General features: G+C 38.3%; 1 protein-coding gene across 1 annotated transcript in view; it reads left to right on the top strand.

Moving 5' to 3' along the window:
* SATB1 (SATB homeobox 1) overlaps nt 1-15,536 on the top strand; it is a 70,927-nt gene extending 55,391 nt beyond the window's left edge. Inside the window, exons 9-11 of the mRNA XM_062567829.1 lie at nt 10,924-11,127; nt 11,647-11,742; nt 14,392-15,536. Of these exons, the coding sequence (XP_062423813.1) occupies nt 10,924-11,127; nt 11,647-11,742; nt 14,392-14,871 (780 nt within the window). The 3' untranslated portion in view covers nt 14,872-15,536. The remainder of the gene's footprint in view (nt 1-10,923; nt 11,128-11,646; nt 11,743-14,391) is intronic.
* The last annotated feature ends 2,542 nt before the right edge of the window (nt 15,537-18,078 follow it).

Raw genomic sequence — 18,078 nt, 5'->3', positions numbered from 1 at the left:
CTCTCATCGGCCTCACTAACTCCTCTAGTTCTTCCTGTCCTCTGAGCCCTTCTTTGACTTTTTTTTCTCCCCGTTCCTCTCCGTCTGCACGCTCGCCATCTGCGCGCATCCCAGCTGCCTCTTTCTGCTCTCCCCTCCGTGCCGGAGCTGCGCGTTGGCCGTCGCGCCCTGGGTGCACCTCCAAGCGAGCGGTGGGGAAAGCGAAAGACAGCTACGTGTGCAACTACGCAGGGCGCGGCAGGGTAGATTTCTTCCTGCAAAACTGAGATCTGTGGAATATGTTACGATGAAAAATAAAGACGTTTTATGAAAGCACAAAGATACAGTAATAGTCTGAGAAGCAGTTTGTTGCAGAAGTGACTGATTAACATTCAGGTGAACGGTCATTGGGCCAAGGAAGGAATAGGAAATAATAGATAGGTGTGCTTTCTCCCTTACTGTTAAACTGGATAATACAAAACACCTAACACCTGGAGAGAATGTTACAGGATTGCTAGCTGTTGGTGAGAAAGGCAACAGTGTTACCTTGCAGCTATTTTTTAATTTCACTACGCTTATTAATTTCCCATTTTGTCCATTTTTTGCTTTTCTCAAATTTAACCTTTAACTCTGACTTAAGATTTTTGGTTATGAATTACTCCAAATTGTTATATATTGAGTAGACTAATGCAAGCACACAGCTAGCTAAGTGGGGGGAAATTACAGTTTACAAATATTTATCTAACTCCAAATCTGCCAAATTTTATCTGAATGCACATTGTTATTCAGTGGTCATCTTGTTTTTCTTCCTGTGCCAAGTTCTCTTACGTCCGATTACTTCAGGATGGTATTTGAGAAGCAAATGAAGATAGTTTTCAGAATCTTGCTTCTTGGGGCTGAACAGTCCTTTGTAAAATTCCCTGATGTTTTGGGCCTCAACTCAGCAAGATTTACATATATATCAGTTAAATCTGTGGGATTGTTTATGCAATGAGTTAGTTGCATGTTAGGGAATTTTGCTGAACTGGGTTTTTAGCAACTCTAGTATTTGTAACATACTAGAAAAAAGCTCTACCAGTAGAGGAACTTTCTACTGTTTATATAAAAGCAGTTATGAAAAAATATATGAAGGGCTTAAACAAGATTCTTCTTCTGTTTGCTTTGGGGTAGGCAGTTTGCTTCACCTCCAAGCAATTATTTGCTATTCTTTTTTAGTATGAGAAGCGAGTCTAGCTAAAGGGATGAATTTGGGCAGCTCGGGGACGGAGGGAGTGGGGCAGGAAGAACTGCACCAGCTCCCGCAGCACCCAGTACAGTGGCTGGCTGCTGAAACCTCTGTGAAATAGCGCCGGGCATAGCTTGGTTGGCAGTTTTTGTAGCCAGAAAAGATGAAGTCTAACCCTAAGCACGGCTCTCGCTGGGAGATTTTTGTCCGTTTTGGTTTCGAGGCTGTTCTTGTCCCCAGCACAACAGCAAAGTGCCCGACAGCACTCTGCACTGATTCCCACCCTCCCTCCACCAGCCGGGAGGGAGAAACCTGGTCTCTCTCTTTTCCTTTTTGACCCAGCATTCCCACACTTTTAATTCTATGCCCCCAGCAACCATGCGACAAGTAAGGGTAGCATAGCTTTCTGCGGGCTTCGCTGCCTTCGTTTTCCCGTGGGTGGGATCTGTGCTTCTGACTGCTTCCTTCTCACTTGCTGGGAGCTTTCTGTCTTTGACGGGCATGGATTTTAAAGGCTTGTTTTTGTTTTGTTTTTTTTTAATGTTAGGGCATTATTAATTTTCTGACTGTGTCTGTCATTAGCAAAATCTGAAGGAAAGCCAGGGGAAAGTTTATTTTCAATTTCTTTAAAACTCTCCTCACCTTTGGCGTTATCATATCATTAAATGTTCCTTATTATGAATCTGAGAGCTACAGAATCTGGCCAAATTACAACGAGAAATGTTAAAAGCAGTTTGCTTTTTATCAGAATATTTAAATGTGCACTTCAAATATGTATGTAAAAATTTAGTTATGCCACAAAATGCAGAAGGATGTCTGAGAATGTATTTGGGCAGCGTATTTTTGTGCTGATGTTGGTTGTTGGAACGTTTTCTCAACGGAACTGAATTTGCAATTAAGTCCGAATAGCCACAAGTTTGTGATTCTTCAGTGTGTGTTAGATCTTCCTATGATCCAAAATGAATTCTGAAAAGGAAAAGCATATGACAAGAATTTAAAATATTCCCTCTAGGAAATTACAGTCTTAAAAAAATAATAACAATAAAACCAACAATGTGATATACACGGGTATAAGTAATTGTGGAAGTGACACTTCGGGTCTGTGTCCTTTCTGCTAGAGGCCTTTCCCCCAAAGCAAATGTTAAATCTCTGTAAGTAACATAATAATAAACATTTGCTGTTCACATGTAAATTGATGATAGTAAAAAAGATGTTAAAAACTGCCAGACTCTTTCTGTTAAAGACACTTCTCTAACTAAACTGTTAGATATGGCTGCCATACAAAAATTGATTGCACATTTAAGAATAAATAAATATGAGACTATTAAGGGTTTTGGTTGGATTTAGGGTTGTATTTACTTTCAAGTGAAGCATTGGTATTGCAGTGAAGTCACTTCTTCTCTTTACTTAAACAAAAGATGAAGGACTATGTATTTCCAGTTACCCTCTGTGAAACCCACTGACCCATTTTATATGCCTATACTATAAAAAGAAATGTACCAGACTAAGACTGATTTGTTTAATAATTAGTAGTTGTTTTTTTCTTGTTTTGATTTTTTTTTATTGTTAAGTCCATTTTTGTTGTGTGTATCTTATGGTTACAATACCAGTTGAAATGTGTGCGTGAAAAAGGAGGGATGTGGAGGAGAGGAAGGCAGAATAAAGCCTCACTATTTTTTAATATCCATTACTTTTTCCCTTCTTATTACATATGGATGTTGTTGCATTTTACGTAAGATTTTCAAAGGAATGCATATTATGTTTTTGATTAGGTCTTGCCTATCATTGCTAGGCAATTGAAGGCAATTCTGTAAAAAAGATTAAATTTAAACAAGGGAAAGGAAAGGTAGAGGAGACAGAGCTGAGAAACTTAAGTTTGAGAGAAATCCTGTATTAGATTATTTAATATGCTCTGATTGTTCAGTATACTCCATACAGAACTAAAAAGTAATGATATTTTGTATTTTTAGTCAGTTTTAGAATTTTAGGAGGATTAGAAGTGTTTTACTTTTTTCTTTCCATGAGCTGAAATTGTGTCTCAAGTGTTTGTGTTCAGCAAATACACCCCCATTTTGATACAGTTGCAGGCCCTAATCCAGCAGGCTTTAAAGCAGTACTGGGTTTTAGTCACTGATCTGTGGCTCCAAGTAGAGAGAGGTCTAATATGATAGACCAGACTGCAAGAACAGGGGAACAGGGCAGCAGCTGTCTAGGTCTTTTTTTTTTCTGTGCTTGTTTGTGGCTCGTCATTGAATTTTATAGGTTTCTTTAGAAAGCTCACTTTTTTCTGTTTATTTACTTAGCTGTGTACAAAAATAGAAATATGTATTAATTTGTAAATGCTGCATCTACGGGAGGAGAAAGGGCAGAGGGAAGAAGAGACATGAGGAATCTTTCTCCTAAAATGCCACAAAAAATGTCAGTGAAATATTATCAGTACTAGCTCTGTGGGCATCTTTTTCACAACCCAGAGAAGAGAATGAGACCAGCAAGATATTGCAAGTGAATAATAGGTTGAATAAGAAATATTAGGAGATGGCATGAACTGTTTCAGTATTCTTCCAAGGAAGGGTTTCCTGCTCGTGAAGTTTACCTTTCTTCTGAAAAACCCTAAGAGGTTGTGGGATTTTTACTTTGTTTTAGTAAATCTCATCTGTTATGATTGCAGATACAGATTTACTTTAAATTCACATCTGGGCTTCCCCTTTCAATGATCTAGTAATGAAAGCCAGCAAAACAGATAAACCAGAGATATCTGGAGATAAAGGACAGCTTCAAGTTTCAAACTTTCTCTGATTTAGTAGAATGCTCAAAGGCAAAACCTAAATCTTAAGACTGATTAGTGTAAATAAAGTAATAAAACAACTGCCTTTCTGGGGACATTTATTATCACTTTAGGCCAGATCTTAAGGAGAGACATTCTTATTCTGGTATCTCTACTGATCTTCTGAAACAGGCTGAAAAACAGCTTTTGCTTCTTCAATTACAGTGCTGGCGGTTTTGAGCAAATGGGTAAATCCTGAACTATGGAAGATTCCCATCATTTTTTAAAATTACTTGAAAGTGTATGCCTCAGAGAAGTCAGTTCTTAAAATTACTTGAAAATATAAGCCAAGCTGAAAAGATTTTCACTAACAAATACATCATTCAGTATCAAAAGCTACTAAACTAGATAGATAATTTGCTTTTCTAAAATTTTAGAAAATATCCAGTGACCCTTCTTGTAATAGATTTCAGTTCCTCCAGGAAGTATTTAGGCCTGTTCAGCTTGGCATAGAAGATAAGCAGGTCAAGTTATGTATTACAGGAAAAATAAACGTGCAGTCAGAATAACTGCAGCAGTCAGGAAATTCCAGAAAAATATTTAAGGCTACAAGGGATCATTCTGATCATCTAGGCTGTACTCGTGTCTGAACCCACAGGTATTTCACCCAGAAAGAAGTCAAACTTAAATAATCTCAGTCCAAAAATAAATTTTGAATTAAGCACTCTGTTCTTATCCTGCAGTGGATGTTCCCTGCTATATTTTTGGATAATACAAATGTCAGGCAAACTGCATTTCTGAGATAAATTAAAGCAGAGTTCATTATTACTTATTTGTTGCATTTGTTTGTGCTGAAATGACAGTTGTCTATTCTGCTTCACAATACCATATGTATGAGCTTAGTTATTCAGAACTCTCTGAATTTTCAATCTTGTTGAACACTGAGAAATCTCAGTTGAAGGGTTTAATGCGTTTTCCAATCAATGTGTAGGAGAAATTTGGCCTTATCAATTTAAATGCTGGAGATCCTTTCATTGCATTATGGAAGAATCTTCTCTAAGCAGAGATTATTCTTAAGAACTTCATAACATTTAAAGGTTAATATGTTAGGTAAAGAACAATATCTTAAGACAAACATTTTTATTACAGGACATGAAGGGATAGTTCTGATTAAATTACATGATTATTTGAATGGGAAAGAAGACAAAGTGCATCATTTCTTGCCCTCAACTTTAATGCCTTTAATCAAATAATGACCTTCTGGAAATAGTTAATTTTAAGCATTTGGAAAGATCAATACCACTTTGCCACCAAAAAATGGCCCAGATGATGAAATTTGATGTATTTAAAGTACCATTTCACCCTTTTAACCTAGTAAATAATTTAAAATGCTTTCAGTACTCCTTTGCTACCATTATGTATCTCAGTCAAAGTATTATGACTTTTCCAAAAGCAACCTTTCTGTACAATGAGCAGCTCACAAGTCTAATATTGCAGGCTAAGACTACATGCGTACATTGTAGTAGTGATGCCGACCTTTTTTCTTCTCTTTTATACATAGATTCTGTTTTGAAAAGAAATGGAAATCTCTGTGATGAACGCAGCCATTTGGAACAAAAATGAGATTTGTAAAGCAAGTTGGATGGCTTTTGAAGGGGAGAAGTCAATGTTTAAAGTTTAGTTCATGAGTTCTTTTCCTTTGTTTTGTCTGTAAGCTTTTGTGTTAAAGGTGAAGGATTTGGGCTGCTCAGACAATTAAGAGCCCATTTTACCAAGTGTAATTTCATATCAGTGTTCTATAAACTGGAGTGCCTTCAGCATTGTAAATAAAAAAAAATTGCCCTCTATTAGCATGTTTGTGGGCAGATTAAAAACAGCCTTCATTAGCATAAGTAACACTTACAGATTCTTTTAAAAGTAGAAAATTATTTGCTGAATGATAAATTGCTAGCTTTATAGTTAGTTGCTGAAAATGTGCTCATTCAAAATGCCTACTTTAGTTTAGTCTACAATACTCATTTTTTTGAGCCAGAAGTACTGTTTAATGGATTATGTACTTAGTCTTTGTTCATAGTGGATGCTGAAATGCAATTCACACTTTCTGCTAAAATGTTTGTATCAAATACCTCCCTATTTAGACTGATTCTTTCTAACACTGTATATTTTTATTATACTGTATGCCTCAGAGACTGATACAAAATAATCTCACTTATACTATACCAAAGAAAAACTGTTCATATCTTAGCAGTGATACTGTAAAATGTTTTGCCTTTTTAGATTCAAATTATAGCTCTTCTTAAAAATGTTTAATTCCTTGTTAGCTATACTGTAAGAAATATTCGTCATTTAACAAATTATTATCAGTATAACGAATACACCAAACAAAAGAGTTCAGTTGCTCCACCTTGAAGCCCTTTCTTTTCAGGCTAGATATATTTGTTGCTGACTTGAGAGGCTTTGCCCAGAGAACATCTTTAATGACTGTAATGCTACCCTCTTTGATCTAATTAGAATTATTATTTACACCCTAAATGCAGAATTAAATCATCAATTTTTTAGTTTAATAAGAAAAATATAAGAAAGCTGGAGTTATTTGTTAGAAACTCTAAGTGAAAGTAGGAGAGAACAGAACATTTTTTTAAACACAGCCCAAATGAGGTTGCATAGATAAAATGGATATATGCTTTCTTTAAAATAAGCATGCTCATGGGTCTTGCAGATTCTAATGTTTGTCAGTTATCCTCCTTGCGCTTTTCTTGCAATAGTTTGGCAGTTCAGCTTTCACAGGTTTTTTTCCTCTGATGTCTTATGTTTCTGTACTAAATCCCCATCAGAAAATCAGACAGAAGCTCTTATTTATTTTAAATATCTTAGGTTTAGCATCTTTTTTTTTCACCATTTTCTTGCTTACTGTAGCAAGACCTTTGCAGATGGTACTTGGTTACTTGAAAGTGCATAACAGTATTTTCTTTGTAGCAGATGGATTTAAGACTTTTAGTTCCCAATAAATGTAGGTTTACAATACATAACTTTACAGGATTTGTGTTGTATATAACAGGTTTGAACATATTATCTCAGAATTCATCTGCATGGCATTTTCAGCTTATCCAGGGCCCATGCCAGTATTTTAAGTAATGGGGAGAGCATAATGATTGATAGCAGCTAAAGGCGTGATTTTGAATAGAAACAAAGGTTTTAGAACAGAAGGTGTCAAATTAAACTTTGTCAGTTTGAAAAGTAGTAACATCCTGAAAGTTCTACAAACATATTTACATGTGGCTAATGTTTATATTTTGCTTTGTACTCTCTTTATATTCAGTGTAATGTTGCCTGGCAAATTTGCTGTGTTTTAAAATCAAGGTTGTTCCCAATGTCATTGCAGAGTTTTTGGGGAGTTTGCTTTGCTGCATATTAGCCTAATTATTTTAAGGCTGTTTTTTAACAATGTACTATATATGGTGTATAAATGGATTAGGATCTAATTTGAGTTATAAACATTTCTTTATAATCTTACGTTTTTTCCTCTTCTCATAAGATTATAAACACATGAAAGCACAGTGGTTCAAGCCTTCTTTTGATTATACTGATCTTGTTAAATCAAAAATAAATCATTTAAATTTGACAGAAATTGCTCTAGACTAAAAAGAGTGTAAGAGGACAAAATTCAGCCCTGTTAAGTTCACATGTAAATTAAACTACATTAACTACAGCACTTCAAACTTCTTTGAATCAAATAGAAACAAAACTTACAAATTTTACAGAACTTAAGAAGTCACAATTAGAAAATCTGGTTGATTATTTATCCTAGAAGTTACAAACATTCTCATTTAGCTGACTTTTATGGATAGGCTTTATGTTAGATACAGAAGTATGAACCTGAAGCTAAGTACTTTTTCTTTTTTTTGACCAAAAGAAATCATACTGGCATGAAATTTTTGGTCCCTGAGAAAATTAAATCCTATAGCTGCTGTTACTGCCCATTTACTTTCTCTTATGAGACTATTTGTAAAATCAGCTTTTATAAATATAATCAGAAATAATTAATGAAGACCAAAAAATTATTTCAATCCTTGTAATTTTAGAAAAATTCAGTTGATTGTTTCCATGTTGCCCAGCATGCATTTCATGAGAATATAGATCTACTTTTTCAGAAATGTGAAGAATACAGTGGAAAAGAGACATTTTGTTAGCATTTCAGCCTAGTCTATATACCATATCAGAAGCATCTGGTTTTGGTATCTCAGAATCAGTATTTCTGTGAAAGGCTAGCAGAGGCATGCTTCAGCTTACAATTCATCAAATTATTTTTAGATAAAGAATTAGAAGTATTATTGCAGTGCAAAAGTTAATAGCAAACTACTGGAAATGTAATGTTAGTTATCAGAAATAAATAAAAAATAAAGACCACTCTAGTAAATATAGAAACATAGAAAAGACAATATGGAGGAGAGGAATTTCATACTTAATAAGGGCTGTTGTTGTGAAATACATGTTTAATCAGCATAAAATGTGGTTCTTAGGAATTATTATTACTGGACATTTAAGAAGAGTTTCTACTGCCTTTTTTCCAAAGAACAGCTGTAATGCACGTGGTCACCAGACAGAATATGTGCAGCTTCTAAACGGATGGTGTCATTTCTTTTGAAGTCTCTACGTATACTTAGCGGGCTGTAATGGGAGGGGACAGGTTGTCTCTCATTGTTTTTTACTTCCACGGAGCTGCCGTGGTAGCCAGCTTTGCTTTCTGTTTTGCCAGCGTTGGGAAGAGGACCTAACGCGAGCCAGTGCAGACTGCAGACATCCGAAGGACCGTTGTTATGCTTTGGGGCTGGGTGGGGTTTGTGCATTCCTAACTGTATTTTAATTAAAGGATCTTGGTTAGTCTGTTCACCTTCTTCTCCCCTTCCTCCTCCGCACTTTCTGATTGCACTTCTTTGGACTTGTTGCAGAGAACTAGCACTTCCGTTCAGCACAATCCTGCCTTTTTCCCGTGAAAGCACATGCGACGAGAGCCGCGCGTCGGCTCGGTTAGGTGCAGGGCTAGCCCGTACCCTAAAACCCATGACATCCTACCATGCGGAGGGAGAATTCCCATATCCTTGCTGCTGCTTTAAAAGTCGGAAGCGCGGTTCCGGGTGGGTGCTCCGTGCCCCAGGTGCAGGCGCTTGGCCGCGCTTCCTGAGGATGAGCTCGGCGAGCTGCGGCGCCCTGGCGGGACGATGCCCGCTGTCTGCCGCCGGCACCCTGCTGAGCGGAGGGTCGCCCCGAGCCCGCTGCCGCCCCGGCCCGCTGCTGCTCCATCTCCTCACTAGCGCGCCTGTTGAGCCCCCGTCGGTGGGGACCCCCTTTACATTTTTGCTTTCTCAACTACGGAGACTACCTCCATCTCGCTAACATTTGTCATTTTGGTTATTTCTGTTTCTCAGGGGCATTTTCTCCTGTGTCATTTGCTCCGTTTTCTCTTATATCCAAGAGTATATGTTTTAAATTTTTATGCACACCTCACTAAATATTTTCTTATACAATATGAATGAATTAAGATTATTTATTTACTTTCACTTCCTCCTGTTATGGTGATATTTTTACACCACATTTATTAACTACTAGCTAAAGATATGAATGTCTTCAAGAAAATACATATTATATCTCTATTGTATCTGTGTATCTGTTGTATCTGGTACTGGAATTAGTCTGGATAAACCACTTTTGAACTACCACTACATTTAAAAAGGATCTAAAATCTTCTGTACATTTATATTATTTGTTGATTCAATAAAATGTCACATTATCTTTCCTACAGCATTAAGAAATAAAATTGTATGGACATAGTTCTGAAAACAGAACCTAGAAGCTAAGAAAAGAAATACACATGTTGTATACATGTAATATTTTATGTTTCTAAATTTTAATGTGCCAAAAAATTGCTGCTGCTGCAGTCTGTTCTAGCTAATGTGTTTGTACTATCCTTTTAAATCTACTGGTAAAAAACTGGGAGAAAATCCTCAATTAAATTTTACAAAAATGTAAGAAAACAGTTGTTCAACGTCCAAGATGGATTGTGTATGTCTGTTTTAGAGGCAAATTAGCAACTGCTGCAGTTCTTGCAGAGCACTCTTTTGGCCACCTCATCTACTGTTTCCCCAAATCCTGCCTGGATTCGAGGAGGTGCACTCTCAGGCAGCTCAGCTCGCAGGACTGTCACGTGGAAATGGTGTAAAGGGAAGCCCAGAAACCTGTGCATATCTTGCCAACCCCAAAGCCCCCTTAGCATACATAAAACTGAAAATGGTGGGTTTTTCATGATCTATGAGGAAAATCCTGAAACAGATAAGCATCTATCAAATGAAATAAGTTCACCTGCAGAGGCACCTCTACTCATAGCAGATAGGAAGAAGATATTACTTTTCAGTGTCTAGTCAAAAGATTCCTTTCTTTTAAAAGGACATTTGGGAGCTCCTCTATCATTATGATTTATGGTAGGCCGCTCTGCAGTCAAGGCAGATATTTGAGGTGCTTTCTTATTTTGAGTAAGAAAAACTGTAGTACTAGGATTTTAAAAAATGCCCAGAAGACAACCTACCAGCTACTAAAACACAGTGTTAATGCCCTCAGATGGATGTAGGCTTACATAAAAGAAAACAGGCAAAAGAAAATTGGAGCATATAAGGGATTTTGCCTTGGTCAATGGGTGTTTTTAAACAAACTACACAACTACTGCGTGGAACTAACAAAAAACATGTTTTCCCAAAGGCTCACATGTTGCAGGAGTCTGTGAAATAACGTGGCAGCCTCTTGGTGCATTGATGTTTACTTTAAACCCAGCATTGAAAGAGAAAGTCATTTGTAACCAGGGGAGAGTGTGCAAGAATGCGGCGTTGCTAAAGTACACGTTTCACCCTCCTTTGCCCCTCGTGAAGTGAGGGAAACTAATGTTTTTGCTGGTGTTATCTTCAAGGGGTGGCTCTGTGAGCTGTTACGTTGGAAAGAAGATCCCTCACCAGAGAACAGGACCCTCTGGGAGAATCTCTCCATGATCCGAAGGTTCCTCAGTCTTCCTCAGCCTGAACGAGATGCCATTTATGAACAAGAAAGCAATGCAGTTCATCACCATGGTGACAGGCCTTCCCACATTATCCATGTTCCAGCAGAACAGATTCAGGTTAGTTTACCTTGGCCAATCCAGCAGAGCACTAAGTAAATAAAAGCTTTAAACGTAGCGAAGGAAATTAGTGTTTCTTTCCTTCTGGCCAGACTAAATACAGGTCTCCTCCTGGTGAGAGATAACGGTGCGCTGCCATCCACCACCCGGATTGAAAGGAGAGCGGGTGACCACCCACGCCTTTATTTCAATTTTTTTTTAAGCTTGCGTAGATACGATGACTCGTGCGCACCTGTTTGTTGGTGAAGGAGCAGTCGCCCGTGTTAGCTGTCCGTAGCTAGACAGACGGCAGGATTGAAAGACAGAGGTACTTCGCATTGTTTTTCAAATATGCTACCAACAAAGTGGGGTAGAATTGTTGCACTGTCGTCCGAAACCTTAAGTACAGTCAAACCCCCTCAGCAGTGGTGGTTCACCTGCAGTAGGAGTGAAGGGAAGGGGACCCAACCTGAATCCTCATCCCATTTTAACCCCAGCTGAGACCTGGGATGAGTCAATGTCTGTTTGTTTTTCCTTTAGAGCCCCTCTCCCAGCACCCTTGGGAAAGGAGAGCATAGAGGCGCTTTCTTACCAGGCCTGCTGACCACTGGACCGTGGCTGGGTGCTGCTCCGCAGGTGAGCTGGCACGAGTTCAACGGGTCAGGGAGAGAAATGAGGGCTTGCAGGACCCATTCCGCATCACGTCTTATATCCCAGCGCAGCCGTGGCAGAGCCTCGTCGTTCGGGGATGTGCGACCTCTCCGCTCACGCAGTAACCGCGCGTGCGAGCGAGGTGGCCCACAAACCCCAGAGCATGGCTGCCTGTTATTTTCCATAGCGTAGGGCAACTCGGCAGCATGGACTGCTGTCTCTCCAAGCCCAAGACTCTGTAATCCCTTCCATTAAAGATCTGAGGTCAGTCTTTTATCCGCTCCTTCTTAAAAGGCAGAAATTACCCATGCTTTTCAGAGTTCCCAACCTCAACCAAGACCTAGGGTATCAGTTGTATTACCTATATAGAAAAATATTTACAAAGCTAGAAAGGATAGAGTTATCTAGCAGGCAGAAACAACACGAGTGTATATTAAAGATAAAGGAAACTGAATAAGACAATCCCTTAGGATATCGAGTACTAAAATAATTGTGAAAGCCTGGAAATTTGCTGTTTGATTTAGCAAAAAGAGAGAGAAAGATCTATATTAAGTAATAAAACAGCACTTGTTTGAAAATGTACATTGTTTTTAATAAAATCACTTCTTAAGGGGATAAAAGGAGAAGCTTACGCGTAGTATAAACGTTCTACCACTATGCCACTTACTTAGATTTTCCTGCCTTGTTGATAAGTTGTGTGTTTGATCTTGCAAATATTATTCACATAAGCAGTTACATTGTAATCTCTTAATATGACTTGTAAGAGTAAGGACTGGGAGATTGGACCTGAGTTTTGTCTATGCTCTTCTACACTGCATTTGTTGCAGATGCATAAATATGTAGTTAAGAGACAAGTTTTCAAACTGCATATACAAAGCCTCCAGTCTTGTAAGAATTTTATGTGCTGGGAGTAGAGTCTTGAGTCTCTTTGGGATTGCTTGAATGGGACTGCTCACAGACCATAAAACATGAATGTATGTGAATAAGGATGAGACAAGAGCCCTAATTCCACCAGCATTTGTGTCTGATTTTACAATAATAAGATCAGTCAGAGCAGTGGCTCCTGAAGTGCATGTTGAGACCTCTGTGAAGTCTCCGCAACTACAAGTGGCACTGCAAACTGGACAGAAATACAGTTCATGCAATATTTACACTATTCTTGCAATATTTTATGTTATTTAGGGTCTGCAAGTGGGCTGCAAGTGGAAGCTTGGGAACCACTACTGACTGACACACAAAGCTGTGAAGGGGAGATTGCAAAGGGAAATGAAATCTGCTTGTTTTGCTGCTGTTGTTTTTTAGTAATAACTGGTGGTTTGTACCATATGATGAGAAATTTGCTGATCCAAAATATCTTTCTAACCAGTGCTTCCTGTGCTGTAAAGCAAAAGAATTGTCAACAAAAACAGTTGCTGATAAATTTACTTTTGATTTTAAACATGATCTTATAATGTACTCCAGTGGTGGATGAGAAAAACATTTCTGTCCCTAGGGCTCAGTGCCTCACCTTTTAAGAATGTTTCTGAATCCATGCTCACAAAACTTCATTTTAAGCTCTTGTTAATTATTTACATCATGATTTGCTTTATCTTATTCTTCTGATGTGCATACTGGCTCATTTTTATTGCTTGAATTTTTGGAATGCAGCATGTTCCCTTCTAATAATAACAGTGCAACTTATTTAGAGCTTTTCATCTTAGTGCTTTATAAATATTAACTAAATAATCCCCAGCACAAACACTGAAGCAGGTAAATATGTTTGTTCCCTGTTTGTGTGTTGGGATACTTGAACACAGGCAAGACAGACACTCTCTGAGACCACAGGCAAGATGGGTCAGAGCCAGAACTGGAAATAAAGAATTCCTACCTCCAGATCTCTTTGTCCTTGTCGAAACTGGCTTTAACAGCATGACGTTAGACACTTCCAGCTAACACATTCTGTCGTAATACTTGCAAGTTTGACAAGACACCAGTGCATGCTAAGGTCAGATTAGTAGTGGGTATTTTAGCACTTAGCTAAAATGCTCCCCTACTCCCCGTACCCCCCAGTCTCTTAGTCTAGCCATTGCTAGAGATTTGCAGCCCTTGTTTTTGGGCAGCAGCTGCTGCTGCTGGCAGAGCTCCTGTGTGTTTGCCCTCATCTGGCACTTTTCTCACTTTGCCCTTGCTACAGTTCTGGCTTAGCTGGTCAAGTTAATCCTATACTATGTCACCTACTTAGCATTTCTTCTTGTCTGCACTTGACTCATGGAGCATGTTCATTAAAATTTGTTAGCTAAACCACACTGATATCACGTCATCTGCGTTTTCAGTCAGACAAAGCCTGACTGTTCCACCTCTCTGCCTGTATCCGACTCTCCCTTTATCCTGAGTCTCTGTTTGCACACATACAAACACATGCAGGATATGCAGGGAGTTACTAATTCATATTTTAATTTTGGTTGTCCCTAGTACCAGAAATAATGAGTCCTTTTCTTTTTTTTTTTTTTTTTTTTTTTTTTTTCTTTTTTTTTCTTTTTTTTTTACTTACTGAGCTTTTGTTTGTAGCTTTGCAATTTTTTCCCCGGATTTGCTCAGTGACACAAAAACCGAACAAGATTACATGTACGAAAAATGATGTGCTTTGTCTTGCAGCAGCAGCAGCAGCAGCAACAGCAACAGCAGCAACAGCAACAGCAACCAGGTCCCAGACTACCCCCAAGGCAACCGACAGTAGCATCACCAGCTGAATCTGAGGATGAAAATCGTCAGAAACCGCGACCACGAACAAAGATTTCTGTTGAAGCCCTCGGGATCCTACAGAGTTTCATACAAGACGTAGGCCTGTATCCAGACGAAGAAGCAATCCAGACTCTCTCCGCTCAGCTTGACCTACCCAAGTACACCATTATCAAGTTCTTTCAGAACCAGCGATACTATCTCAAGCACCATGGGAAGCTGAAGGACAATTCTGGTTTGGAGGTGGATGTGGCAGAATACAAGGAGGAAGAGTTGCTCAAGGATTTAGAAGACAGCATCCAAGACAAAAATGCAAACACGCTTTTTTCAGTTAAACTAGAAGAAGAGTTATCAGTAGAAGGGAACACAGAGATTAATGCTGAATTGAAAGACTGATCTAAAGTATTATTTTCATTCAACAGTGCCACTGGTATTTACTAATGAAATGAAAATTCCATCTTGCGTTCTGTCAAAAACCTTTAATATTCATTGTTTGGCCAATGAATCTTCCAAAACTTGCACAAAAGTTGAAAAAAGGATAATGCAGACTGCACTAGATGTTTTACTCTGTTTTACAAACTGCTTCGCAGCAACAGATGAAGCGTTGAGGATTGTTTGATATTAATTTGTGTTCACTGGATACACTGTGAGTGTACCCAATAAGCATGATACCAGTGATTTTGATTCTGGAGCCTTCAGACAAGCATTACAACTTTTGTGATTTACTGTTTTTTGTTTCTGTTTTGTTCTTGTTTTTTAATTATTACTGTAGCACTCCACACTTGATCTTTGGAAACTCACATTTATTTAAAAAAATAAAATAAAAGAGTTTGTTACTCTTGTTCTATTGTATGTTACAAAAGAACTATAGACTGTGGAATGCAGTTTAAAGATAACATATGCCAACAAATGCCTTGTATTATATGGCACTGCCGTAATTCAGATTTGTTTTCTTTTGGAAATAAAGGTCACTGTATTTTTTTTTCCATTCTCATTGTTACATGGTTTTAAAGAAAATGAAAAAGAAAATGTGAAACACAATTTAGTCCTCATTATTTATTTGTAGAACCTGCAGCATCATGTTGTAATTAATTTTTTTGGAAGTTTCCGTTAAATGTAATATTGCTTCTCTTGTTATCATACTGATTTTTTTTCTATTTATAAATGTATTTTGATGGGCAGTAAAACAAAGTGTCTTAAAAGTTTTAAATAGAGAAAATGTGCTTTACACAGTTGCCTATAAAAAGTGCTCTATGTTATCCAAGCAATTCATACTATAAGCTTCACTCTTATTGTTGTATGCAATTTTTACTATCATGCAAATAAGCTTAGGTAAATAAAACTAATAGATCACCTTAGAAACTTATGCAATTAATGTGAAAATAATTGATGTTTGCAATGTGTCTTCCTTTGGTTTACAATCAATTTTAAAGCTACAGCTGTATAAATTTTCTGTATAAAGGTGTATTTCTTTTTTATGAGTTTATTGCTATGAAAACACCAGTTATTTTGTTACAGCTGGCTGTTTTTATAAGTGCATCACAATTTTCTTTATGCAGAAATGTTCTGACTAGGAGTGGTTATTGACTGTAACTACACAATTAAAATTGTTTGTATGGTATGATATGGCAGGATTTGTCTGCGTATGTGTGTATCTGGGAGAAATAACTTGTTCTTAGTGCACATTGTACCTTCTTGCCACCACTTTGAAGATGACATTTCAATTGTTCTCTTTTAAAATCACAAACAGATTTTTTTAATGACCTTTTTAAAATTTGAATTTAGATAACATACTTCAAAAGGAAACAGAGTTTGGTTATGAAGATCATAACCTGTCTTTTCTTGGTTTAAAAAGTTGCCTGCCCCGCAGAGATAGGAGGATATTATTGAGTCAAAAGGCTATCAGGCATAAACATATTTACAGTTCCTGGCAGTAATGCACTTATAATGGATATAGCTGGTTTTATTTTACACTAGAATTATGCTAACACTATTCCTTACACTAATGTATAAACATTTTTTTAAACAAAAGCATTAATAGTCACAAAGTAAATAGGAAAGATGGGCTTTGCATACACCAGTCCCCTTCTGAGCAAGATTATTTTTAATGATCACTAATAAGGTTGTTGATAAAGCCGTAATAACTGGTGAGCTCTGAATTTATGCAAAGCTCATGTCTAGGCTGGAGAGGACTCTACAGTTGAGCGTTGTGAAGTATACACTTGTTTTCTTTGCTTAGGGGGGAAAAAACTGAAATCCAGTGTGACTCTGCTTTTAACATTAGGTTCAAATTCAGTGCCCTCATTCTAAAATGGCGAAAAGTTTGCAAAGTGCCGTCAGGATGAGTTGATGCTTAGGTTCTAGAAGATGTCTCCTTTCAACGCTCTTAAATTCTTTAAAAAGGTTTGTAGTAGGTAGCAAAACTAGTGTTCACTGCATGCATTTGCAATTGCCCCAAGCTGCGGAGCCATTTGTCCCAGCACCCGTTGGGTGCACTCAGCAGCCCCCCGCTCCCGGGCACTGCACCCCTCGGGCGCTTGTGGGGCTGCACCTTCATTTGGGTCGGGGATCCAGTCCATCTGAAAACCAGCCCAGAAAAGGGGCTTTCTGCCACTCTGGGAGGGAAACAAGCCTTGGGAGGGACAGGGACATAATCTGGCATTGCAGTGAGTGGAAAGGAGAGTCAAACTGCGATCTTGCTTAAGGGGGTTGTAGCCAAAAACTGTGCTGGTTGCACAAGGTTGCACAACCAAAGCTGAGGCCGAGGAGTCCCCTGTGTTACCACTGGAGCCCTTCACTTATCTCAGAGGGGATCCTTTCGCGCGGCTGCTTGGTATTGGGAGGGATGTCCGTTCATAGCTCTGGCCATGCAAGTTGATTTGATGTGAAGGGCAGTATCGCTGGCTGAGGTGCTACGCAACCATTGCAATAGGGCTGTTTAAGAAAAAAAACACATTGGTTTAACCTAATGTGTGTGCACATGCTCTGACAAGCGGGGTAGAAAAGAAAGGAAAGGGAAGAATTTCCTGGAATATACTTCTCCCCACCCTGAAAGCTAGGTCACGCAGCATTTCTAATGCCAGAAACAGAGCAACAAGTACAACACCCTATAAAAGCAGAAGACCAAGTACTACAGAAATGTTTATAAAATTGTCTTTGCTATTTTGAAAGCAATTTCCGTTTCTTTTATCCTTTTAAGTTTTATGGATGCTGATGTAGGCCATGTGGGCTTGCAGATGGTTACTGTAGCTGTTTCTTTTCCATTATCTTTGTTTTTCCTTCTCCTAGCCTTGCTGAGTTTTTCTTTGAAGTAGCTCAGTCTCCGTAGTCACATATTACCTGTGCAGAGGTTTGAATGAGTGCATTTTTATGTCCAGTGGGCAGGCTACAAGCAGAGTCTTTTACCTTGGCCTAAGCGATCAGTAGTAACTTTGTTAGATTCTTAGTGGCATTTTCAAAGGTGAAATGGGTATTTAGGATCCCAACATTATGAGGATGCAAGAGATTTACCATAAGGAGTTAGGCTCCCTCAAACATGTCACCTCCACTCATGAACCAGATAACCTACCTGGAAAATACTTTTTGTCCTTTATGTCCTTTTGA

The sequence above is a fragment of the Rhea pennata genome, chromosome 2 (genome assembly GCF_028389875.1).
Source record: "Rhea pennata isolate bPtePen1 chromosome 2, bPtePen1.pri, whole genome shotgun sequence".
Lineage (NCBI taxonomy): Eukaryota > Metazoa > Chordata > Aves > Rheiformes > Rheidae > Rhea > Rhea pennata.
This window is presented reverse-complemented; position numbering and strand designations above follow the sequence as displayed.